Consider the following 27,940-nt stretch of genomic DNA (forward strand, 5'->3'; position numbering starts at 1 on the left):
ACTACAAGATGTACGTGAAACTAAGGAGCTATTATATAACATGACAAAAACTACAGAAAGGGAAACACTTCAGCGGTATATTCAGTGGCTGATAAAAATAGGCAAGAGTTACTGGCGGAGGAAGAAGTTGCTGGTCACTGGAAAGAATATTTTGAAGAGCTGCTTAATGTGGGGGAAGAAATGGAGGAGAATATTGAGTTGAGAGATATAGACCAAGATGAAGATGAACCTGTAGAGGTGGAAGAGGAGATCATGGTTGAGGAAGTGAAGCAAGCCTTAAACCTGATGAAGAACAGTAAGGCTTCTGGTGATGATGAACTACCTGTAGAATTAATGAAAGCTGGTGGAACAAGAATAGTAGAGTGGATGGTGAGGTTGTATAATACAGCATATAAAGAAGAGAAGGTACCGGAAGACTGGCAGCAAGCAGTTATCTGTCCTTTATATGAGAATAAAGGTGCAAGGACAGACTGCGCAAATTACAGAGGCATATCACTACTATCACATATGGGTAAATTAAACGAAAGAATTATTGAGCACAGAATCAGAAGGGTCGTCAAAGAGAAATTAAAAAACTGTCAGTATGGTTTTAGACCCGGAAGGAGTACTATTGATCCTATCTTTGCTATGGAAATGCTGCTAGAGAAGAGCTGGGAGTGGGACTGAAGTAAATACGTAGTTTTTGTTCATCTAGAAAAAGGCTTTGATAGGATAAACTGATATAAACTCTGGTATGTGCTGGAAGATGATTACTATAGGATAAACCCAAAAATTATCAATGTGGTAGAGTTTTTATAAGATCTGTAGGAGTCGAGTAAAATGTGGAGAGAGAGGGAGAATGGTTTGAAGTAAGGACTGGAGTGCTACCAGGAGGAGTACTGTCGCCATTGCTCTTCATTATATATATGGATAAATGATTTAGGGATGTTACAAACCAAGCACAAGAAGAAACTTTTCCTTATGCGGATGACATTGCTATTGTGACAGACTCTCCTGACGCACTACAGATTGCTGTGAACAGATGGCAAGATGGAATGGTAAGAATTGGGATGAAAATAAACACAAGGAAAACAGAAGTCATGACAGTGGGAAGAGACCTGGAGCAGTTATCAGTGGATTGTAATAGAGAAAGACTGACGGAGGTAGAAAATTTTAATATTTTGGTATCAACATAAATAAGAGAAATTTAAATAAATGAGACAAATAAACAAAAGGATTGAAAAATATAACGCAAATATAAACGCTTCATATCCAATACTAAAAGATATACATGTGCCTACAAAATGCAAATTAATAGTTTATAATACAATTCTTAAACCAATCCTGTTATATGGTGCTGAATGCTGGACTTTACAAAACTAGAATCGAAGATTCAGGCAGCCGAAATGCGAGTGCTCAGAATAATCTGGGGTGTTACAAGAAGGTCCAAGATGAGAAATGTTCAAATAAGAGAAGAGTTGGGAGTGAGGCCACTACTGGAGGATGTTGATAGAGCAAGACTGAGATGGTTTGGACATGTTATGAGAATGGAAGATCGGCATGCTAAGAAATATATGGATTGGATACCAAGAGGCAAGCGACCACGAGGGAGACCAAGGAAGAGATGGAAGCAAGGTATTGAGAGCCTTACCAGAAGAGGAAAGACAATGATCGAGGTGATGGAGAACAGAGAATATGAAGACTGAGACGGATGGAGGAGTATTGTCCGGATGTCATCGAGCTGACAGGCTTATAGCCTAACTGGCGTCTGGTGAGAGGTGAGAAAATAATACAAATAGATATAGCTATAATAATGATGGTATCGATGGTAATGATGATGATGATGATAACACATTAACGGACACTGCAGTTATATTAAGTAGTTTGTGGCGTCATCATAAGCTTCATGTGGGTGCTAGTGAGCGTGGAGCAGAGGTGCTATTACAGCTGCTGGCGCGACTCCAACATCCCTCGCTCCCTCGCCCTCGATCTGGTGGGCGTGGCCGTGCACCTTTTTCATCATTTTCTTACAAACCACTTCTCTTGTCTGGTATTCTTGCGCCTCAGGTGGGAAACACTGAGAAAGGCTTTATGTATGAATCTTGATACAAAATACGCTTGTGATACACATTTTGTTTGTATTAATGTATGAAAAAGATAAGGGTAATTCATAAGGGCAGTAAATTTCAGTGCGCACATGTGAGAGAGAGAGAGAGAGAGAGAGAGAGAGAGAGAGAGAGAGAGAGAGAGAGAGAGAGAGAGAGAGAGAGAGAGAGAGAGAGAGAGAGTCACCCTATCTAGAATTACACAGAAATACAATCCAGACAAAAATATATACATGTCCCTTGAACTTGGGACTGGAACTTGAGAGCCTAGCTTGTGAACTACGTATTATCAACTCATGGCGACGGAACTATGTGAATGATAGCTCATCTAATATATATATATATATATATATATATATATATATATATATATATATATATATATATATATATATATATATATATATGAGAGAGAGAGAGAGAGAGAGAGAGAGAGAGAGAGAGAGTGCAAAAAGAAAAAAAAAAAAAAAAAAAAAAAAAGCAGGTGGTGGGAAAGCTGTAGGTCTTGCAAAACTTAGACTGCCAGTGAAAGCTACAAGGGCAGAGGTCAAGACTACTACGACACTCTCGCCTCACAACCTTCCTGCTCTTGTCCCTCTTCACTGTTTATTTGTATTATTGTCTCCTACTTAGAGTGAAGCCCACATAATATACAGTAATGGTTGTTGTCACAAACTTAGAGCTAAATAATTACCGCTCGTGTAAGCGAAACAATGCAAGTTAATAGGTATAAAATTTAAAAAATCGCAAAGGGTGTAAAACCACTATGCGTATACTTTGTGTCTTAAAAGCACTCTGGTCTCACACACACACACACACACACACACACACATTACATGTTCGCTGGTGTCGGACGCGGCTGGAAAAACACTAAGATAATGAATGTTCCTCTGTGTCCAAAGAAAATCTCAGAAATCCACCAAGATAAGTGACAATACATGAATTAAGTACACGTAACATGATTTTAACGCACTACTTTTTCTATGGTACAAGCTGAAAAAAAAAAGAAAAAAAAAAAAAAAAAACTAAGAGCACACAAAACAGGTTGTTTAACTTAAAAGCCCGAAATGGTAACACTACAAGGGTTGCTATAGTAACCATGACATCATCTGCCCTTTCCGACTTCCTCTGCACCTCACCATTTCCTCCGTGCTGTTCATGTAACCATTTGTCCAAATCTTAATCTACTTCACTTTGTCAATGCCATCACTGCAATTATCATTAAGAACATTATGACCACTCGTCGGAAGCCAGAGCGGTGAGTCATGCCATCACCATCGCCAAGCTGTCACCAACGGCAGCAGCATCTATCGTTCAGTGCTTCACCCACTTGCTGCGTTTCCTCATTCGACTTGTAACGTGTTCATTTTGGTATTTATCTCATACTTTTGTTGACGAACTGATTTAGATTAGATACTTCTTTATTTACAACAATAGCTACCACCATTTGTATCTCGTCATACAGCTACAAATTAACGGGAATAAAATAATACTCAGCATATGACATCCCTTTCCCCATTCCAAAAGAATGGGTAAAGCTCCCTGAATTAAATTTGTGTTTAAGGTATGTCAGTGGGAAAACTACTCGTAATGTTATTCATTTATTATTAATTAAACATTGTGTTGTTCGTTCTCTTCCGCGAAAAAAAAAAGATGCTTTTAGAGATGAATGAACATCTACTTTCACTGATGACTGAATTAATATATTCCATTTCGTGTAAAATACAGATATAAATATGTAAACAGGAAACAAATAAATTCCAATGACGCATCTAATTACGTATATATACTACGATATGTACATGCAAAACGAAGCATATTTAAAAACGAAGTAAAAACATGACTTTCTTCTTAACTCCTCCATGAATTGTGAAGCCAAATATCTAAAAGTATAAGAATGTAGAAGCTAAATTACTTTTCTCCTTATAAGGCCACATCAATATGAAACTGTCCTTACAGCTGTGAAAACACCCGCCGCTGTGGTGCCCGCGTGTGTCAAACAAATGCGTGCTAAAAATTCCGCCAATTTTGGTCTCAGTTTAACCATTTTATTCCTTCACACTTCATAGGCATTCTCATGAAGCAAATAACATCAGGAGTGTTTTATTTGTCTTAAAAACAACAGACATCACCGTTCTGAGAGGAAACTCAGGCGGATGTCGGGGTGCCGCGGGGTTTCTGACACATCCAGCGGGCGTTGGCTCCCACATGATTTTTCTTTCACTCACTTTGGACAGTTCTATCTTTCGCATTGTTTTTCAGTTTCTCTATCAAAAATGACACATGGCTAATTATCCTCCACCATCTCTGGATGCGTATAATACTCACCACACTGGCTGTAATTGGCAATGAAGAAAGGGTAGAGTGGCAGCAGCGTTAGCGTGACCCCTATCTCAGTGAGACTGGCTCCTATGTGGCGGCGGTACGACTACACGAGCTGCTTTACCTCAACGAACACACACGCCTACTTTTCTCTCTCTCTCTCTCTTAATTTGAGAATTCTTTGATTTTGTTTGTCTATTTCTTCGTTGATGTTACACTAGGAAAACATAGTATACATTCATTATCATGGTAATTTGGTATTAAACACGTAGTAGACTAGGTAGAGTGGTTTACAGTATACCTGCACCTGCATGCTGGGTCTTGACTGATCACCACCCACCAAGAAACTGGGGATGGAAGTAACCCCGAACAGGAAGCAAGTATATTTAGAAATGAGATCAAGCTAGGCTATATATATATATATATATATATATATGGGATGAGTCTTGCGATGTCCTAGATTTTGACACGGTTCGTATTCAGTCGTTAGTATGCAGAGCTGAGAGGAGTTAATTAGTTGTTTGTTACAGCAATACAACAAAGGAGGAAAGTTGCATGTGCGCAAGTACTTGCCAGCCTGTTATTTCATATTATGTAGGGAGGAACACTGGTGTACCCATGCAGTTAATAGAAAGTGGGCAATATCCGGCCTTCACCCGGATCATGAAATTTTGTAAACCATGCAACACCTTATCTTGTCAGTGTTGATTCGTGTGATGACACTTCACCCCAGGGTCCAGAGAAAGATGAATACATCAATGGGTATCATGTTGGAGCGTGTCCAACAGGAAGCTCAGCTAGATTTTGTCGAACTTTTTTTTTTTAATTAAAAAAAACGATAAATAAAAAGAATATAAAAGACTGAAGGATGGAATACAGAATTGGAGGGAAGATTTGATAAAACTAGATGAAAATAAAATCAGAGAGAGAGAGAAAAAAAATGTAGCAGGCGGTGGTTGCTTTAAATAATATCTATACCTTTCAAGTTTCCCATACACATACAAATTCCTAATGTGAATTTGGATACATGTTCAAAATTTTATGTTCCAGTAATACAGCTTGCTACTTCTAATGTATAAGAAGGCATCTGAGAGAGAGAGAGAGAGAGAGAGAGAGAGAGAGAGAGAGAGAGAGAGAGAGGATGTGCTATAGAAATGAAAACCATTCAGAATATCATTATCATGCGAGGGTTCATTATATATATATATATATATATATATATATATATATATATATATATATATATATATATATATATATATATATATATATATATATATATATATATATATATATATATTATGTTGGGAGTACAGTAAACTGAGTAAGCTGTAACCTTGCTCACCCCACCCCCTGAATGAAGCCCATGGTGGAATCCTGTTACACAGCCTCATAGAACCATGCCTATCTCACGAATAGTGGAGAATATTCAGATTGAGGATGTCACACCTGATTGGTTTTCTAACGACAGGACATTCATTGAAAGTGATTACGAGTATTACAAAGTAGTGGTGTACTAAATTACACCATTCCCTTGCCTGACAGCACCTAACAACTGATTTTTGAGACACATTCTCATAGACATTATAACAGAATATAATTTACAAGGGATGCTTTGCATATGATTTTTCTCTCCACAAATCAATATACATTTTTTTTTATCATGCATATTAATTTATCTATCTTCATATTTTTACATTTCATCATAGGAAAACCAATACTTTACTATGATTAGCTATATATAATAGATCTATAGGAAAATAGGTTCTAATACCAATAAATGACAGATGCATTTTTTATTTCCACCAACAAAAATGAGAGGAAATCTGCTATATACATATTCATATGCAAAATGTAATACTGCATTAATATAAAAATCCCTCAATATGTCTTGTTGGAAGGCACTTTCATCATCACCAAAAATGTGATAGTTGACTGAAATATACAAATTTTGACAAGAATCATCAGAGCTTCTTGATGCATAGGCTTATATACTGTACTATAATAATTTGTGCTTGTGTTCTTTCAGAAATGTAGTGTAGAAGTCATACTAAATGCTTCACATCTAGCAAAATCAAAGCAAAAATCTTATTTTATGCATATCCTGCCCATACAAAAGTTAATATTTTATGTTAACATCTATATAAAAAAAATATATGTAGTAAAATTTATTAGAACACTCCAAGGACAGAAATGTTGGAAATGTATCACTTTAAATTTCAGTGAAATGCCAGACATAAATCTTAGCATACCTGATTTAAGCATCAGTAAGTAAATATGTGAGCATGAGTCTACAGGACGGAATCAAGTGGGGACTTAAATAGTAAAAAATTAAACTATAATTATATTAAAATATTGGAATGAAAAGCTGTTACTTTGGAATATTTGCCCAGCCTGACAAGTGTATACTAACATATAATGGAGAATGAAGGTATGTCCCTGTACTAGAGTGCTTAGTGAATATTGTAGAGTGGTTTAGCTATCAGTCACACTCAATTTTTTCCTAAAATATTTTGGTGCCTAAATGTATAGTAACAACCACTTTCTTTGACACACCATTCTTGAAGTTAATACCTGACCCATTACTGCTTCAGTAGAGTAACAAATATTTTCAGTAACAAAACACTGAAGTTAATACTAGGCTCATTAATGCCTCAACATATACTAACCATACATTCCTTATCACAACATTTTCAGAAGTTAAAACCATTAATGCCATTAATGCCTCAAAGTGTAAAACAGAAACAAATACTTTTAATACAGCACTGATAAAGAATACCAAACCCATTAATGCCTTCATGTATAGTAAAAAAAATAAAATAAAAAATGAATAAAAAATAAATAAAAAATAAATAATTATCAATGAGCATTACCCTATATAATTATGTCAAGTCTTCCCTTCATATATGCCAACAACACAGGCTTATTAAATATGCAGAACTTGGCCATGCAGCATCAGTGACAATGGTAAAGAGACCACATTAGGTTTCCAGAAGATACAGCACCAACAAGTACTCTGTATAAGTAACTAAAATCAACACAATACATGAAATTAGTCCTCCAGTTGGAGAAAAAAAAAAAAAAAAATGACAGTTACAATATAAAGTAAATGTGCATGTTAAAAAGCAAAAAAGCGTTAAACTAGAGAATCAGATGAACAACAGAATATGCCAGACAGAACAGCAGTAAAACAATATAACTGTGTTACTTCACAGTAACCTCATAGTGACAGACTTCATAAATAAATACTGTTGGTATACAGCATAAATAAAATCAAGTTGAACTGAAGTATAATTCAAAATTAATTTATATTTGTTTATAAAATTTATGTATGATTAAAAATATATCTGTATTCCACTCCATACATGCATATCAACCCTTGCCAAACATGAATTCACTAAATACAAGAAGCTATGGCATAAGAGGGTAATATATATATATATATATATATATATATATATATATATATATATATATATATATATATATATATATATATATATATATATATATATATATATATATATATATATATATATATATATATATATATATATATATATTAATTCAAAATTAATTTATATTTGTTTTATAAAATTTATGTATGATTAAAAATATATCTGTATTCCACTCCATACATGCATAAACATGTACGGAGTGCCAAACATGAATTCACGAAATACAAGAAGCTATATATATATATATATATATATATATATATATATATATATATATATATATATATATATATATATATATATATATATATATATATATATATATATATTCATTCCTGAAAACCGTTCAAAATCCGAAATGTTCGAAAACCTAAACCATTTTCCACACAGGAATCAATGTGAAATGGATTAATCTGTTCCCAGACACCAGTCTACCCAGTCTTAGTGGCTTGTGACAAACACTCCCACAACCAAGATGGCTGCTTCACAACATCTCCAGCTCACAAATTATTTATCCAGAAAGGATGTATTTAATGAATTTAGTGACACAGAACTCATCAAAAGATACTGTTTAGACCATGCAGGTATTCTCTTTGTCACTGATCTAGTGAGGGAAGCCTTACAGATGGACACAGAAAGGAGCAACACACTTACCATAAAAATGAAGGTGATCATAACACTTAGACATCTTGCTGCTGGGAAAAGGTACAGGAAAAATGCAGTTGTGAAGTACTGATGGCATTAGGGGGTGGCTTGGGATAGCTCCTGAGTGCCAAAAACTGTTTGTTTACATCAAGGGATCACATTTACCTTATTTCAAAGATTGAATTACTGTCTTACACTCTGTGTTTCTCCTCCAAATATATAAAAACAAAGTAAATATTTATAAAAACTATAAATTAGTAATAAATGGCAGCTTTTGCTATGTCTTTTAATATCTGAAATCAAGTAACTTAGTTCTAGAACCAAATTATGGTACCACAACCAAAGCAATAATGACTTCAAAATTTTGTTCAAAAACTTATTTGTTTGAAAAAGGGCACATTTGGTAACCAAGGTTCTGCACTTTTATGTACAAATCATCTTCAATGAATTTTTATTTAAGATAATTCAAACTTATATCTTTTTGACTTAGGATGGCATTATCAAAAGAGAAGTCAGGTTAAATGGAATGTAGAAAGTAAGCTGGGTTTAACAGGATGCAAACATAAGTCAGAAGGACCTCACTGAGAGAGAGAGAGAGAGAGAGAGAGAGAGAGAAGAGAGAGAGAGGAGAGAGAGAGAGAGAGAGAGAGAGAGAGAGAGGAAGAGAGGAGAGAGAGAGGAGAGAGAGAGAGAGAGAGAGAGAGAGAGAACCTGTACACAATAAGATCAAGTACTTCATATCAATAACATAACACAAACTCTTAGGCCAACAATTCTTTAATATAAATATTCAATAAAATAAAAAAAATCACTTATAATTCACTTCTAACACAAATACTCCAAGCAGCAGAAACTGAACATGATGAATAATAACTGGCTACTGCTTGAAGCATTGCTAGGGATGAGGATGGTCACAGCAAGACTGGCTATCCTTAAATTTTGTTCAAGTTTATAATAAAGTGACAGGCCTTGGTTACATTGGGAGCTGTGGCATATTTATCATGTAAAAATTCATACCACTTCCTGCATAGATGCCACTGATTTGTATGAAATGCATATCAAATTACCTAACTGTTATTCACCTGGTAATTCTCTTTTAGTGCCAAATTCACCTAGCATAATGTTACACATAAGTATTGAACATAATAAAAAATGCACACCACTGAATGGTTCACATAATAATACTAATTCATGGAGTAAAAAATCATAGTAAACCCTCAATATAATGAACCTCTATTTACCAAATTTTGGTATAAGGACCCCTCTAAGGCTGTTGCTTGCCTTCTCTCTCTCTCTCTCTCTCTCTCTCTCTCTCTCTCTCTCTCTCTCTCTCTCTCTCTCTCTCTCTCTCTCTCTCTCTGTGTGTGTGTGTGTGTGTGTGTGTGTGTGTTAAATTATGAGAGAGAGAGAGAGAGAGAGAGAGAGAGAGAGAGAGAGAGAGAGAGAGAGAGAGAGAGAGAGAGAGAGAGAGAGAGAGAGAGTGTGTTGCATCATCAGCCATTGTCAAGATCACTGGTTGACACAACCACAACTCATCTCTCTCTCTCTCTCTCTCTCTCTCTCTCTCTCTCTCTCTCTCTCTCTCTCTCTCTCTCTCTCTCTCCCTATAGTGAATTTTTGTCTTTAGCAACCAACCCTCCCCCCGTCTTGTTTGTTACATCGAGGGTTTACATCGATATCAGTTACACACAATCACCTTTCATAAAACTGTATACATAACACCAACAAAAATTTTAATAGAATAAGACCTTCATAAGGATTACTTCTGGATCTAGTTATTTGTTTGAAAGAGAATAAGAAAATATAGAAAATGAGACTGCAGGGGAGAGAGAGAGAGAGAGAGAGAGAGAGAGAGAGAGAGAGAGAGAGAGAGAGAGAGAGAGAGAGAGAGAGGAGAGAGAGAGAGAGAGAGAGAGAGAGAGAGAGAGAGAGAGAGAGAGAATCATCCATGAGTTAGCATGGGAAAATATAAGGGAAAGAAGGAAGCCTAAAAATAATAAATAAAAAAATATGCAGTTACATGCAGCATAGTACAATTAAAAAGAACTGTTCAGAACTTAATCCTGAAATAACCACTTTACATGCAGCATAGTACAATTAAAAAGAACTGTTCAGAACTTAATCCTGAAATAACCACTTCTTTGGAAAGTTATGGAATGAATATTATGTAAACATTAAACATGGACCAATACTTTTCTATGCATGGAAATAAGTTGTATGGAGATTCATACTTTCACTGTTAAAATACAGCTGTATAAACTAATCCTATTTCCAATCTCTGAGAGACTACCTATCATAGAACTGAAAATAAATATGTATATATCATTAATGCACTGCTAATCTAACTTTACATTACTAAATTTAACTTGCACTTACCTGATTTGCCACATTATTTCTCTCTTATCTTTATTAAACTAAAGATATATTTTTTGGGAGGTGCTCTTAACATTTTCAATATTTTCTGCTGATGTGAACTAGTAATCAAAACTATTACACAACAGTTCATTACAAACATGTCAAGGAAAGTAATGCCTTGATAGCTAACAAACAACAATGTTTTATCATATGCATTTTTTTTTTTTACCAAAATTTAGCTTTATGCACTAAAATTTAGTTTATATGCACTAAAATATTGTAGTCAGAAATAACATCAGCATTATATATATATATATATATATATATATATATATATATATATATATATATATATATATATATATATATATATATATATATATATATATATATATATATATATATTTTTATGTAGGAAGGACACTGGCCAAGGGCAACAAAAATACAATAAAAAAAATATGCCCACTGAAATGCCAGTCCCATAAGAGGGTCAAAGCAGTGGTAAAAAAAAAAAAAAATATATATATATATATATATATATATATATATATATATATATATATATATATATATATATATATATATATATATATATATATATATATATATATATATATATATATATATATATATATATGACAGGGTCTAAATATTTCTCAACATGGAAGAGATTCACAAATGGATATTTCATTTTTACAGTTCATTGATAGTAGCAGATCTCACAGCCATCTACTAGCCTGAAGGCCCATAAAAGTTTATGGGATGATCCACCTCATTCAACAAATAACAGCTACTCACAGGAGATAACCGCATGCATGGTACTAAGGAGAGAACAGAATTTGCTCCCCACTCAGTTCTGCAGCCACCATCTGCACCCAGCTACCCCAGATAATCCCAGAAGTGCTATTAGGGGAAAGCTGGGGTAAATCACAGATGCAGGATTGCAACCATTTTTGTCATTGCAAGTGCAGTATTCAGTGTGGATATTGAAGGTGCCTGTGCGATAGATGCAGTAGCGTTCATCACCCCCCACACCAGCCTCTCCAAGCCGTGCACAGTCTCTTTTGTATCGCCAATGACCATTCACTGGATGGGAAAAATAGACCATTAGGTTAGATGTTTTTTTATTTTTCACTTTCAAGACCAAGTTATTATTTTCACGTCCAAAGTCAAGTGACAATTTAAACTCAAGTGAAAAACTTCTGGCATTAAGTTAAAGCCCCATGGAAATTGTGGTAGCTCATCATCTCTTGCAAATGCACTAAGTTCACAACAGAAGATAGAAATATGAACCTCACTTAAAAAACAAAAACATGAAAAACAAATAATAATAATAATAATAATAATAATAATAATAATAATAATAATAATAATAATAATAATAATAACAACACAGTGGAACCTTGGTTCTAGAACTTAATTCATTCCTGAATACTGTTTGAAATACAAAATGTTTGAAAACCAAAACTAATTTCCCCATAGGAATCAATGTAAAATGGATTATCCTGTTCTCAGACACTACCCTACCCTGTCTTAGTGACTTGTGACAGACACTCCCATAGCCAAGATGGTTGCTTCATAACATCTCCAGCTCACAAATTATTTATCCAGAAAGGATGTACTGAATAAACTTAGAGACACAGAGCTCATCAAAAGATACTGTTTAGACCGTGCAGGTATTCTCTTTGTCACCAATCTAGTGAGGTACACCTTACGGAGGGACACAGAGAGAAGCAACCCACTTACCATCAAAATAAAGATGATCATAACACTTAGACATCTTGTTGCTTAGAAAACCTACTGGAAAAATGCACTTGTGCAGTAGTGATGGTGTTGGGGGTCATCGAGACCCACAAGTGGCTTGCGATTACCCCTAAGCACCAAAAACTGTTTTTTTACATTAAGGCTTTTCAACAGATTGAATTATGTCTTACACTCTGTGTTTCTCTTCCAAATATATAAAAAACAACTCTGTGTTTCTCTTCCAAATAAATAAAAACAAAGTAAATATTTATTGAAGCTATAAATTAGTAATAAACAGCAGCTTTTGCTATTTCTTTTAATATTTGAAATCAAGTAACTTTATTCAAGGATCAAATTCTGGTACCACAACCAAAGCAATAAGTAGTTCTAAATTTTGTTAAAAAACCGATTCATTAAAAAAAGGAGACATTAAGTAACCGAGGTTCAACTGTAATAAAAAAATGCATGTATACTGCTATATACCTTGTATAAGGGAGGGAGAGAGAGAGAGAGAGAGAGAGAGAGAGAGAGAGAGAGAGAGAGAGAGAGAGAGAGAGAGAGAGAGAGAGAGAGAGAGAGAGAGAGAGAGAGAGAGAGAGAGAGAGAGAGAGAATTTGGCCTCTCCTTTGTCCTTCTCGGTGCTTACCTTTCATTCGTATCTTGCGGCACATAGTGGCTGGGATTCCACGCAGGTGAGGGAGATCCTCCTCCAAACTGCAGTCCTTGGGGTTTGCAGTGGAATTGTCAAATGGATCACTGCAGAATGGGTCCAGCATACTGTTGCAGAACCAACATTTTATCCCTGGAAATAAAAAAAATTCAATTTTATGAACTTGTATGAGTATATATATATATATATATATATATATATATATATATATATATATATATATATATATATATATATATATATATATATATATATATATATATATTTAGGTGGGTTATTGATGATAATAATTCTTGATATCTAAATCTGTTGGATTTTACTAATATTTACTAAATTGTTTGTTTCATAATTTCACCTTGTCCATTACCAGAAGTAATGGACAAGTAAGTATTTTTCCTGGAGAAACAATTTTGGTATTTTTATTTCACCATAAGCATCAATATTCTCTCTCTCTCTCTCTCTCTCTCTCTCTCTCTCCTCTCTCTGAAATATCACACATCATATGAGATATATCTAAACACATCAATCACTGTCTCCTCAATACAAGCATCCAGTGTTATATCTATGAGTTCTCTTCTGCTGTGACCACTTTCACATCCCTACCCAAGTCAACCAAGAGAGCGAGATCTGCCAGTGCATCACCCCATGGCGCAAGGAATCTTGGAGAGGCACATAAATATGATGTATTTCTAAGTTATTGAAGCAATAAAAGAATTATAAAATATATACACACAATTCATGTCCACACATATACCCTTGCTTACCACTGGGGAAGGGGCTCCAGACCAGTCCTGTCCTAGAACATTTTAATTCTCTGTCATCCTGTCCCTCCAATATAATGTGATGAGAATTTTTCAATCTTGCACAGACTACTAAACTCACACATACTGATAAAGATATAGAGTGAAGGAGTAAGTGACTGCCTGCACTACCTCTCTTACATTGTTACATATGAATGAAGAAGACTTGTGATAAAGACTAAGTGCCATGCACCTACATGCTGCTGCACACCACACTGAGAGAGAGAGAGAGAGAGAGAGAGAGAGAGAGAGAGAGAGAGAGAGAGAGAGAGAGAGAGAGGAGAGAGAGAGAGAGAGAGAATTCTAATTTGTCTTTTCCTTTCTTAACACACTAAAATACATGAATAAACTGTATTTTAATCATAGGTTCCATTACTGGTTGAAAACACCAAAATTCCGATAATAATCCTTCAGATGTCCTGAGATTTTACATCCTGCTGGTCATTACGTGTGATTACCAACATAACCTCGCGTAGATACCTGGTGACCTATCCTGTGAAACTTCCATTATTTATGGATCCCACAGTCTATACAACAGCATCAAAGAAGGGTTGGTATTACCTTCTGTCGTGGCCGCCATATAAAGGAGGCCTAGAAGCAACAGAATGACGGTCCTATACACAAACATATTTAAGAGTTGCCCCTCACGTCCACACCCAAAACTGCCGAACCAAAACACGGTCTCTCCCTCCGCTGCCCGCGTCCGATTCCGCGATCTCTGAAGTCTTGTTGGACACAACCAAGAAATTAAACGAAATTAATATGTGAATGTGTAATCACTTGACGTCAGTTTTAATACAAAATGATAGGCAAAGTGATAAAATGAATATCTAAATGTGCAGCACATGTCTCCTTTTCAACTTTCATATTTTCATTTTGTTTTATATATATATATATATATATATATATATATATATATATATATATATATATATATATATATATATATATATATATATATATATATATATATATATATATATATATATTCTTCACCGCGATGCAAACTTTTTTTTTTCATTGTCATAGATTAACTTAATTATATTAACAAAGAGGATCAGTATCTAAATGTTTAATTTATTTTTCGTAATTAATGTTGCTATGGGTATTTTCTATTTTTCATTCCGTCTGCCTGTAGCCGCTTTGTCGTATATTTCTTGTCTATTTTCTCTCTTCCTTATACACCTTTCAGTTTTTTTTTTTTTTTTTGTTACTATTTTTTTCAGGTGATGACTATCTGCAATGTGACAGAACAACAACAACAACAACAACAGCAGCAACAACAACAACAACAACAACAACAAATGCAAGGTTTATTAATAACAATGACTAGATGTGTGTGTGTGACTACAGCCAACCCAGCAACTAAACCACTGCCAACTATGCGAGATCATTTAATGTTGCACCAAGACATAGCAATAGATTACATAATAAGCAATACCAGCGAAAAGTTACGAATCAGGATGCATCGATTTGTGAAGAAACGAGGACATTGGATGATAATCTTTAATATCAAATTGTTAAGATCTTAGTGGAGATGTAAGTTGTAATTTATATGCTGGATAATTTGCCAAGGTCTATATCATCTTCCTTGCTTGCTAGGCATAGGCTATATAAAAGCTGAGAGAAGGAGCTTTGACTAAGATGTAAGAGGGTTTCCTTGTACTACAAACCTTACTTTAGATAACATAATACCAATTTATTACAGGCTACCATGGCTGCAGGTTCATGAAAGATGACTCGCTTTGTTTTTTGCTTGATGTGAGACTACGCTGACATTGATATTATTATAGTCACAGGCGAGAGATAGGCCACTACTTATATTATGTGGTAAATGCGTACAGTTGTTGCCTGGTATTTCTAGCATTATCACCGGATCATCATTTTTCTCCTCTTTCTCCTTTTGCATTTTCCTTTTCCCTTATTTCCCTTTTGTCTTATTTCTCCTTTCCCATTTCCCTTATTCCTCGCATTCCTCGGGTCTTCAATTCCTCTGGACCATCGCCGTGATCTTATCCTTATTCTGTCGGTGTTTCCCATTTTCATCTGGGCCGGGTCGCCGTGATCAAGGAACTTATATACTATCCTTTGCCTTGATCCAGAACTTTGCAGTTAAAAGATAAAAAAAATAAATAATTAATAAAAAAAAAAAAAAATAATAATAATAATTACTCTAGATATGCCCCAACCTGTAAAAAGGCACGTTAATTTCACCAAATTCTTCTCATGCTTGTGTTGCACGAATCTATCTTCCATTTATAACATAAAGATATAAATAGATTTGAACTCACCGTAAGAACTATACCTTTATATAGTGCATAGTGTAAACTTTGTAATTATAAAATCTTTACGTGATATAAACTCAATGATTGGAGTCACAGTGGGGTGGCAAGTGTACCAGTTCCAGATGGCAGATACCAGGATTGATCATATATATATATATATATATATATATATATATATATATATATATATATATATATATATATATATATATATATATATATATATATATATATATATATATATATATATATATATATATATATATATATATATATATATATATATATATATATATATATATATATATATATATATATATATATATATATATATATATATATATATATATATATATATATATATATATATATATATATATATATATATATATATATATATATATATATATATATATATATATATATATATATATATATATATATTTTTTTTTTTTTTTTTTTTATTTATTTATTTATTATTATTTTTTTTTTAATATAAACCAGTACGTGTCGTTACCTTCAAAATTCATGAATATCAATTCTGGGTTAGGAGGAATGTAGAACATTAAATAATATATAAGCTCACCTAGTCTTGAATGAAATGGACCTGCACACCGGCAACCGGTCATGCAACCTCGCTGCGTTATGAGTGTTACCTCTCCCACCCAATGGTCAATTCCGGCTCGTCGGAGGCATTCTTATCATTGCAACAGGATTTATAACCGCCATGGTCAGCGGACCACCCCTCTCGCAAAACAAGCATAGAGGAGAATTAAAAGATTAAACCTACATTCTCACGTTTGATCTACTAAATGCACTTGGCTTTTGATATTATGTGAAATATATGATGAAGTTAGATGCTCATTGTTTTATATATTTGTAAATCATACGTGTACTTATATTTGGATTTTCAGGTCTGAACAAATACACCAGCATAGCACTAAACATTATTCAATGATACCAATAAAATATTTGAGTAGGGTCGCTTTTCATCCCTATCATCAGTAGCAGCCTCTGACTGCATGGCAAAGACTTCCCACAACCTCAAAATGTTCCTGTCGCCTATCCGTTTATCCCAGGCCACCTCAGCAAAACTTTTCATCTGTATGTTTTGTCTTCTTTTATCTTTCTTATAGTATGTTATTCGGTCCATCTATTATCTATTTGGTGTGTGTGCGTATATATATATATATATATATATATATATATATATATATATATATATATATATATATATATATATATATATATATATATATATATATATATATATATATATATATATATATATATATATATATATATATATATATATATATATTTATTTATTTATTTATCTTATTTATTTTTTTATATATAGAACACTCACTACCTTGTCATGAAAAAAAGATTGGAAAGGTCTGTATATTCTTGTTTGCGAGTTAGGGAGCTATATTTACTTACCATAGGCAGGTAAACTTACACTGAAAGGAATTAGACCACATGCATTTTTCCCGCCAATCTACCTTAAACCATTGTGGTGTGGCATGTGGTTTAAGCCCCAGTAAACATGGATCCTACTTATCTACTTTGTTCGATTGACCTTAATGCCTTGCTTCCAGGTGCGCATTGGTCGTGAGTTGCTCTGTATTAAATGTGAAAAAATAGTGTTTAAAAAATAGACTGATGACGGCAACACTTCCACTGTCGAGACAGATGGACTTCCAAACAAGTCCAAGGGTGAGTGTCCTCTGCCTGACACCGAGTTCAAAAGGCCCGCTGCCCAGTGCTCGGTGAAGCTACAGCGCCGAGGCCATCAGACGCCTTGCCAAATATTGATTATTTTTATCACATTTGACTCTGGCCACACAGCACGATAGTCTGGCATCACTATTATACAAGAATCTTGAGAAATGAGCAGAAATGCATAGCATACCTATTGTATTCAGAAAATTAGATGGGTAGTGACGGCACTAGTTTGCTGAGGCCGTCACGTCGGTGGAGCAGCGGCCGGAGGATTGCCAAGCCTGGGGATATTACTTTAGATCTAGGGAATTTAAGGTCCCGATGGGAAATTTGATATCAGACTGGGGATATTTCTTGTCCCAAATCAAAATCTACCAGCAAGCTTGAAATATATCTTAACAGTCATAACACGATGAACACATGAAACACACGTCAACATCTAAAACTTATCTGCTGTGTGGATAATAAGACAGTTCGTATTTGTCGAAAGAGAAAGGTTATGAACAACCAATGATTAGGAAATCAGGCGAAATGTGAAGATATTTTAAGAAGTGGGGGACGTGTTGGGAGGTTTTGTTGGGGATTTTTGTCGTTGGCGGGTCCGCGTGACCAGTTGTTGTGGTGGTGGTGGGGGGCCCGGGCCGTCTCCGCCGATCATGTCACGTACACCCTTGTGAGACTCTAAATTGTTCATTTCCCCGATACCGAGTAAAAATAATAATGCAGGTGAGTCTATAATATGTGGTGCTGAGTTAGAGCCGAGGAAGGAAAGTGTTTAAAGTGTTCCTACGTGGTGGACGAGGCTGTGTGTGGAGTGTTCAGTTAGCAGACAAGTGAAGGTGGTGTGTGGCGCTGACTTGGGTATTGAGGTGACCAAGCCTGTAGGGGAATGCTGCTGTGCTCCCCTGCGGCCACCAACACACACTCCTGCACAGCCTTCAGGAGAAAAAAATGGTATAGCAGGTAGCTGGCGCCGAGCCGAGAGGGAGGCTGCTCAAGTTGACCTCTGGACCACCCCAAAAATTCCTCTCAGGTGAGGCTAATTTTTACGTGCTGCATTTGTCCCACTAACCTCTTGATCACTCAGAACAGCGCGTCCTGGTTTGTATCGGGTGATGGGTTGGGGTTTAGAAACCAACCCAACTGAGGTTGAAGTTATGCAGTGTGTGTGTGTGTGTGTGTGTGTGTGTGTGTGTGTGTGTGTGTGTGTGTGCGCGTGCGCGCGCGCGCGCCAGATTCAGGGCGGGTGGGAAACATTTCCATGATATTGGTACTGTTTTCACTTCTAAGCCCAACACCAGAGTCATCTCGTGTGTGTGTGTGTGTGTGTGTGTGTGTGTGTGTGTGTGTGTGTGTGTGTGCGTGCGTGCGTGCGTGCGTGCGTGCGTGCGCGCGCGCGCGCGCGCCTTTTGGTGTGAGCAATATGTACCCGTGGTTAGAATGCTAACTTTCCCAAAATTAGATAATGAGCTGCATTCATGAGTAAATATTCTGAGGACTGCTCACGAGTATTACTCTGACCTAAAACTTGATTTCCCAGCCAGAGCCCCAGGTGGCCAATTTCCCATCATACAGGCACTTCTGGCTTGACCATTTTTGTGACAAGGTGGAAACGTCTGGTGGATGGATTTGTGTCAATTTTTGCTTGCCCTTTCAGATTTTCTTGCCATTTTAACTACTAGTGGTCTTTGTGTTCTTAGATAACTGTCCATGATTAGAATTTTTCTACATTTGATGTGTAGATTTCTTCTAGAACTGCTATTAATGGTGACATTTGTTCATACATTTAAACCCCAGTTTCTTGTATCCCAGTAGAACTTTGTATAGAAATTGCAAATACACCTATAAATTTTGTTTAAGATTGGACCTTAATTTACCTCATTATCATAAGACACACAGTCGTGGAAATTGTATTGTTAACTAGCAGTTGGTTCCCTCATTGTATCTGTGTCATAAACAGCAGTACCAATTGCCTACCTTTGCAGTGTTCTAAACTGATGAGTAAAGCATTTTCCCTATGGAGTATTTCAGTGTAAATGTTTTCAATTTCCAGTTGAGAGTTACGTGAGGTTGAGTCCCCCTCCCTCCCCCTCCTTGACGGATGAGTCACTGGGTGGACAGCACACCCGTGAGTTTGACTTTCTTGGTGTTGGGCGTAGTGATTGGAGTGTTTGAGGTTGGGTGTTTCAGCCTATATGTTGGTGTTTGCTTGTAATATTGTTTTCTTTTTGTGTTGAATTCATGTGAATTACACCAGCATGCACTGTCCTTACAAATAGTTTTAGTAGAAGCCATCTCATACTCTGAGTGTTTTTCATAGGTAGTTGCAGGACAATATTTCACCGTGTTTGATGGTAAAAATGTGAGGCTGGTGTGTATCTTGGTATTAATTTTCTTGTTTGCCTTTACTATGTTCATTATGCACTTCATCTGTTGTGTTTGAATTACTAATCGATTAACATATCTGCTTTAAGCTTGACCCTTTTTCCCCACTACTGTATAATATCATTATTGCTCTGGAAAGTCAGTAAGTAGTTAAATGATGTCTGGGTGTTGTTTATTCATTTTTGTATTTGGCGCAGATACCAAGTGGCACCTCGAATTTTCATCCCAGGTTGTTATCGTCTTCATATTTCCTGTTTGATGCTCGCTGGAGAACTTTGAATGTTGAGGCTGGCTAATGCCCACCACTCTTAAAGCACATCACCATGATAAAACACAAATAATCAATAAAAGTTTAGGACAAATAAAAGATTTTGTTTTGTCAAAATAAAGCTGGAGTTAAACTGAGTGCTGTACCCTAAAGAAAACAACTTTAGTACATAATAAAAGAGGGGGGGGCTATCAGGCCCTGACCAATGCAGTTATGATGAAGTGCATTACTATCATGTAGTTTCTTGGCATAGTAACTTATAAATATACCATCACAGCAAAAGGTGTGGAGGGAGCATATGAAAATTCAGTATTATTGCATTTTACTAGGTCAGAGCCAGGTGAAGTATGATTAATTACAGTACTGTAATATGTGGTGCACTTTGTGAAAACTAGCATACATGATTATGCAGCACCACTGTGGGGTTCACCTTTTATTACTGTTCACATTTTTATGATTTTGGGTGGTGGTTTTGTTCACTAGCCATGAATATAGGCTTTTCAAGCCTTTTTCTCATAGCCTGCTATAAAGTATCTATTGGTAGATGATTACAGCCAAATCTATATAATGTGAATCTTTTGTATTTAAAACTTCCTACCTCCAGTTGATATAATCTTTTAAGACAAGGTAAACAAAATTATATATAGCATCATCCCAAATCAAAGCCACTCCCATATGAAGAAGGGTTAATGCTTTCATTCCATGATTCATGATATCACTTGACAAAAAAACATTAATGTCATTTATGGCTAAATGTACATAGTATTCTAGAATTAGTGCAACAGGCCCCATGGCTGTGAACACACCAGGGTGTTAAAATATCTGGATACTGGCAAAAGTTGTTAAGCAGTAGGCTGACTAGGGCTTCAGTTAATCACCTCATATTATGCTCTTTAATTCTGAAGCATTGTTTAGCAAGACATCTTTTGTACTTAACATCTCATTTGCAGTAGCCACCCAATGTCTGCAAACAATAGATTGGATTGGTTCCTGTCCCTGCAGCCTGAACATCCTGTGCAGTTTTCATCATCATTGCCATCAACTGTAATCCTGTTTCCTGTACTATGCAGAACAGAGAGGGGGCCAAATGCAGTGGAGAGACAACTCAAATTGATGCAGAGTGATAAATTGCATTGCACAAAAAGCTTGAAAACCTTGCCATGTGTACAGAGAGTTTGTGGCTTGCTTGTCTGGCTTTACCCTTATGTTAATGGTTGAATTTCAACTTTTACAATGAAGTTCATTATATGCTGACATGAATTAAAATTTTTAGTATTCAGTAATTATATGAAAACTAAGAAGTACTGAAGTACAAATGTGACTTACAGATACTGGTATAGGTTTTCATACATTTTGATGTATAAAGAATAATTTCATGAAGAAAACAAGTAATGACTGAAGATACTTAACTTTAAGTTTGCACAATAACCTACTGAAGAAAACTTGCTTCAACATTGCTTGATTTTTATTCATTTATTCATTTGTAGAAGTGGACACTATTCCTATTTTATGGAAAGAACAAAAGGATTATGGCCAGTTCATTCAACCACTTGTTAACACTGATGACTCAGGTTTCAGTGTCAAGGATCACAGTGCAGCGTGTGAAAGGTCATAAGAGAAGATACTGTCTGTGATCAGTACTGTCTGCCATGTTGTTTCCATGCCTCTATCTCTTGCTACATCATTTCCCTCTCCAGTTGAATTATCTCCATTAATATACTCCTTGGCTTCTCTTCTAGGTGTTGTATATATACTTTGCTTTCTTCCATTCACATTGCAGGTCATTTTAAACTACATAGTAATTAGGTATTGTTCCCTTATTATGCCTCCTGCTGTAATGTCATAGTTGCTGCAGGATCTAAGCTGAGTAAATAATAGTTCATATTTCTGTGCACTGTGAATCATATTGATTGTATTGAAAGTTTTTTTTTTTCATGTGTGTGTGTGTGTGTGTGTGTGTGTGTGTGTGTGTGTGTGTGCAGAAAAAAAGTTGTTTGTGCATTTATTTCCTTATTTCTTCTGTTATTAGATATATTTGACAATTTTAAAGATATTGTTATGGATGATCTGTATCTACATTATTCCAGATTTCTGTGCTTCAGCATGGAAAGCTATTATTTTTCTCAAGGGCACCTCATGCAAGTGGGCCTGTTTAAGTTGATACCACAACTTGTATCTGCTGTGTCCCATACAGACATCTTTATCCTCTCTCTCTCTCTCTCTCTCTCTCTCTCTCTCTCTCTCTCTCTCTCTCTCTCTCTCTCTCTCTCTCTCTCTCTCTCTCTCTCTCTCTCTCTCTCTCTCTCTCTCTCTCTCTCTCTCTCTCTCTCTCTCTCTCTCAATTCTATACCTGTGATTAGGTGTTCTCTTTCCTTTTTTCATCTAGGATCAGGAATTTCAACCCTCACAATCTCTCCTCATACAGTGTGTCCCTCAGGCTGGGGGACATCATGACTGTTGTTCTTTGTATTTTTCAGTCTTACTTATGCCCTGCTTTTTGTGCAGCAACATAATGCCGATGTATATTCTAACCTTGGGGAAATACAGCACATTCATTTATCTTCTCCAAATAATGAATGGTTTTTCTTCATCCCTGTGAATTGTTTTGTTAGTATTGTTGTTTTTTTTTTTTTCATTTTTTTTCTTTATTTTGTTTTATTTGTCCATTCTTTTCCTCATTTGTCGTAATATTATTATGCATTTTCATCTCTATATTCTTTGGCATTAAATTCCATATACCATCTTTGGCTCTATGACATCTTATCAAAATTATTTTTTGTGTTAATTCATTATATTTATTTTCATTATTTCAATAACCAGTCTTCACATGTAAATGTACTCATATAACTGTGTATTCCTTTTGCTGTGTACATTACTTTAATGGAATCAAGAACACCACTGCTGCCAGTACCTATCAATACTTTTGGGACAATTTATTTGCTCTAGACCATTCTGACTTAGATCCCTTATTACTCTTTTCATCTTCCTCTCATAGATAATCTTTCATTCACTTCAGGATCCACCTTTTCAGTCCCAGTGTGGTGCCTTGTTGAAATACTTCTGTAGGTCTGAATACACAGACACAGTCCATTTATATTTCTCCTTTGTTGCATCAATCATGTGAGGAGAATTTCAATAAATTCATGGTAAATTGTGATTCTCTGCAAAATTCAATCTGGCATTCTATGAGAGCACTAGTCTTTTCCAGGTACTACTTCATCCACGTGTCCTTCACAGTTCTTTCACAAATTTTTTCTTCAACATTCAGCTCAGTAGTTATGCCATTATTTAATTCACTAGCTCTTTTGTCCTCTCCTTTAAGTACTGGCATGATGTTTACTCTTTTCCATGAGGAAGCAACTTCCTGAGATGATCATGCAACTAGGTACTAACTGTAAGGTGGTGAGATGCTGGACTTAATACAAGAAAACACTTGTTTTGGGATCTATTGTGTATTTGAGTGGAGACGAGGATGCTGTTTATCCAGATCACTTACTGGGTTTTTTCTTCTTTCCAGAGAATGGATATACCTGAAGGAGCAGTTGTGCAGCAATATAAGAAAAGGGTGATTTTCCTACTTTTGTACCTCAGTGGCAGTCAATGAGGGTGTGGGTGGCTGTGATCATTGTTGGTGTGGTGCTCACTCCTCCACAGCAGCCTTGGGCAGTCTGTCTGGCTTTATGTAGGCTTTAATGTCATTATTGCTAGGGAGTCTGAGACAGTCAAACAGTTCATTAGAAATTCAGCTTCAATGTTTTTTATTTATTTATTTATTTATTTATTTATTTATTTATTTATTTTTATTTATTTTATTTATTTTTTTTAGTGAATGCAAGTTATGATTGCAACAAAATACTTCTCTTTGTGTCTTGTATTATATTCATGGCAGGCATCCCTTGTTTGTGACCTTGTCATCACATTTTAAGTGTTCCCATATGTTTAAACCTGAGAATGTTCTTGCATATTATATTTTGATTTTTACACTGATAATTTAAGATCTGCATGGAATTAATAAATCCCAGTCTGAATGGCTTACCATGAGAAATGGACACGTTTGAAGTGGTTTGATTATTTACAGGGGTCAAAAGAAGTTTTTCCCTATATTTGTACATTTTGGATACTAATTTTTCTAACTCCATGTAGTTGACATTTGTGCCAAAGATCTAAGTAACTATTCATCCATTCCCTATAGTTAGGTTTTGATTGGGATTTTGCTATAGCTTATCTCAACTTCAAATTTCATTACAATTTTATTATTATTATTATTATTATTATTATTATTATTATTATTATTATTATTATTATTATTATTATTATTATTATCATCATTATCATCATGTTTTCATTCACTGTAATCATACTGTAAGCTGTTGTTGATTATTTATTCCATGTAAGTTGTCTGAGTGAGTGAGTCATAATCATTATATGAATATGATTTTAATTGTTCAATCAATGCTCTGATTTACAAATGTGTAAATTGAATGCTGTATTTTATTCTAGATTTTCTATTAATTCTCAATACAGTGAACTTCACCTCTGTTGCGATCGCAAGGAGAACACGGTTTCTTCACAAACATAATTTGCAGCTTGCTGGGCAGGGCCACAGACTTTAGGTTCTTGTGGTCTTGCACCCTCGTTGAGATGTGGTTGCCACAGGTAATTAATCCAGTCGTTCACAGTCCTCCCCCATCGGGACATGCACACCTGCACTCACTTTCCCGCGGTGACCTTCACGGCACCTAGCTGGGGGTGACTGCTAGCTACCTTGATCACAAATTGTTATAAATATGAAAAAAAAAAAAAAAAGACTGCGGAACATGTCAACCACATGCCAATTGAAGATAAGGTACTTACTTGCTGTGACTTAAAGACGTGATGATTATCTCATAGCCGCTTCCACTATGAAATGCTTGTCTTACACAACATCCTCTCTTCCCACAGCCTGAGGACCCACCCTTCCTGACAGTGGGGACAGAGGTGTCTGCCAAGTACAAAGGTGCTTTCTGTGAAGCAAAGGTGCACAAGGTGGTGAAAGTAGTCAAGGTCAAGGTGAGGATGAATTATATTTTGGGTAAATTTGATAATAGATGGTTTAGATTATTTACTGAGGGACCATATGATGTGTACATAATAGATAGCTATGCTTTTATCTGTGAAATGTAATATATGTCTTTGAACTTAAAATCTACTCTATCTCATGATTTAGGAAATGCTTGCTGATATAGCTTCTCAATTTTGAGTAGTTACTGTGAAAGAGTTTAATTTCTTTTAAATTTTGAACTTGCATATCTACATATCTAACAAAAGTGACACATTTACCTGAGTATTCAGAGTGTAAAAGGTTGCTTTCTAGGAAATTTGCTGTCTGTTAGATATAGTTAATTTTGATGTACCAGTGATTCGGAAAATTTCTTTTTTGATAATGATGAATGTGTCTATTTGCATTTATCATGTGTACTTGGCTAAAGACTGCACAAGTATCAAATTGAAAAATGCATTATTGCATATTCATTTGCAGGTGACATTTAAGCTTGGCCTTGGGTCAACAGTAGTGTCAGATGACCTGGTGAAGGGGGTGCTGAAAATTGGAGCTCAAGTCAAGGCCAGTCACCCTGAGAAGAACCAATATGTGGATGCCATTGTTAACAAGATTCAGGATTGTAGCCAATACACTGTTGGTTGGTAGAGTGCTTTGTGTTATGAATTTTCATCTCTTAAAATGATAAACACTTTTAAGAAAATAAAAAAATGGGATTTTTAATAATCATTTTTGCATTCCACTGGATTTTTAATAATCATTTTTGCATTCCACTTGTGCTAGAAAATACACCATAAAGATAAGGTTTAAGAGATATCGGTCTCTTCTCTGAACTAGTGTTATTAAACAAAAAAGACCTGTTTTGTGATATGACTTTGCATGTGTCGGATATATCTCAAAAACTCAATTCCTCCATCTATCAACTCGACACAACCTTCCAGACAACTATCCCCTCTTCTTCAATGACACTCAACTGTCCCCCTCTTCTACACTGAACATCCTCGGTCTGTCCTTTACTTATAATCTGAACTGGAAACTTCACATCTCATCTCTAGCTAAAACAGCTTCTATGACGTTAGGTGTTCTGAGGCGTCTCCGCCAGTTTTTCTCACCCCCCCCAGCTGCTAACTCTGTACAAGGGCCTTATCCGTCCATGTATGGAGTATGCTTCACATGTCTGGGGGGGTTCCACTCATACTGCTCTTCTAGACAAGGTGGAATCAAAAGCTTTTCGTCTCATCAACTCCTCTCCTCTAACTGACTGTCTTCAGCCTCTCTCTCACCGCCGCAATGTTGCATATCTAGCTGTCTTCTACCGCTATTTTCATGCTAACTGCTCTTCTGATCTTGCTAACTGCATGCCTCCCCTCCTTCCGCGGCCTCGCTGCACAAGACTTTCTTCTTTCTCTCACCCCTATTCTGTCCACCTCTCTAATGCAAGAGTTAACCAGTATTCTCAATCATTCATCCCTTTCTCTGGTAAACTCTGGAACTCCCTGCCTGCTTCTGTATTTCCACCTTCCTATGACTTGAATTCCTTCAAGAGGGAGGTTTCAAGACACTTATCCACCAATTTTTGACCACTGCTTTGACCCTTTTATGGGACTGGCATTTCAGTGGGCATTTTTTTTATTAGATTTTTGTTCCCCTTGGCCAGTATCCTTCCTACATAAAAAAAAAAAAAAAATCATATACTCCAAAAGAAGAGTGCAGGAAGGGAAGAAGTGACTTAAAGAAATTGTGGGTGAATTCATGGGATCTGCTCACAAGAAGATGAATACTTATTTTGCTTGGGAGAACCTTGACTTTTGCTTAAGAATGCTGATGTGAGAGGTGTAAGAGGGTACATTGAATGGTTAACCTTTTTAATTCTTACACTTCTTAATCCTTTAGAAATCTGATAGATACAGAAAGTAGTTTGCCTTGCATGGCTCATCATATCTTATGCATCTTTGTTTACTATTTGCTTTTCTATCTGCCAGTGTTCGATGATGGTGACATAACAACGCTGAGGCGAACCTCCCTGTGTCTGAAGAGTGGCCGTCACTTTGCTGAGAGCGAAACCCTGGATCAGCTGCCTCTGACTCACCCGGAGCACTTTGGCACTCCAGTGGGAGGTGCTCGAAGAGGCCGCAGGTCGAGACAGCACCCGTGAGTTTTCT

General features: G+C 35.8%; 3 protein-coding genes across 19 annotated transcripts in view; 1 reads left to right on the forward strand and 2 right to left on the reverse strand.

Annotated features, from left to right (window-relative positions):
- Nucleotides 1-4,756, reverse strand: part of LOC135102276 (protein singles bar-like) — a 17,942-nt gene extending 13,186 nt beyond the window's left edge. For 2 of the 6 annotated variants that reach the window (XM_064007242.1, XM_064007236.1), the window contains exon 1: nt 4,413-4,576. Coding sequence is in view for 3 of the 6 variants with exons in the window: in XM_064007238.1 (XP_063863308.1) it covers nt 4,708-4,719 (12 nt within the window). In the remaining 3 variants the exon portion in view is untranslated. Of the gene's footprint in view, nt 1-1,630; nt 1,748-4,412; nt 4,577-4,707 lie in introns of those variants that run through there. The other 4 variants (XM_064007237.1, XM_064007238.1, XM_064007239.1 and 1 more) reach the window with 4 other exon arrangements.
- A 6,723-nt stretch (nt 4,757-11,479) lies between these two features.
- LOC135101790 (uncharacterized) lies at nt 11,480-17,125 on the reverse strand. Its single transcript, XM_064006085.1, has 4 exons — nt 17,019-17,125; nt 14,639-14,802; nt 13,254-13,409; nt 11,480-11,950 (listed from the first exon to the last, which is right to left on the reverse strand). Exons 1-4 carry the CDS (start codon nt 17,123-17,125, stop codon nt 11,715-11,717), a joined length of 663 nt encoding a protein of 220 aa, XP_063862155.1. The 3' UTR covers nt 11,480-11,714.
- Nucleotides 17,126-18,698: 1,573 nt separating this feature from the next.
- Nucleotides 18,699-27,940, forward strand: part of LOC135102279 (serine-rich adhesin for platelets-like) — a 29,197-nt gene continuing 19,955 nt past the window's right edge. For 2 of the 12 annotated variants that reach the window (XM_064007252.1, XM_064007254.1), the window contains exons 1-6: nt 18,980-19,120; nt 20,141-20,215; nt 24,258-24,305; nt 25,682-25,789; nt 26,259-26,418; nt 27,761-27,929. In XM_064007252.1, the coding sequence (XP_063863322.1) occupies nt 20,189-20,215; nt 24,258-24,305; nt 25,682-25,789; nt 26,259-26,418; nt 27,761-27,929 (512 nt within the window). In that variant the 5' untranslated portion in view covers nt 18,980-19,120; nt 20,141-20,188. Of the gene's footprint in view, nt 19,121-20,140; nt 20,216-24,257; nt 24,306-25,264; nt 25,397-25,472; nt 25,587-25,681; nt 25,790-26,258; nt 26,419-27,760; nt 27,930-27,940 lie in introns of those variants that run through there. The other 10 variants (XM_064007260.1, XM_064007262.1, XM_064007253.1 and 7 more) reach the window with 10 other exon arrangements.

The sequence above is a fragment of the Scylla paramamosain genome, chromosome 7 (genome assembly GCF_035594125.1).
Source record: "Scylla paramamosain isolate STU-SP2022 chromosome 7, ASM3559412v1, whole genome shotgun sequence".
Lineage (NCBI taxonomy): Eukaryota > Metazoa > Arthropoda > Malacostraca > Decapoda > Portunidae > Scylla > Scylla paramamosain.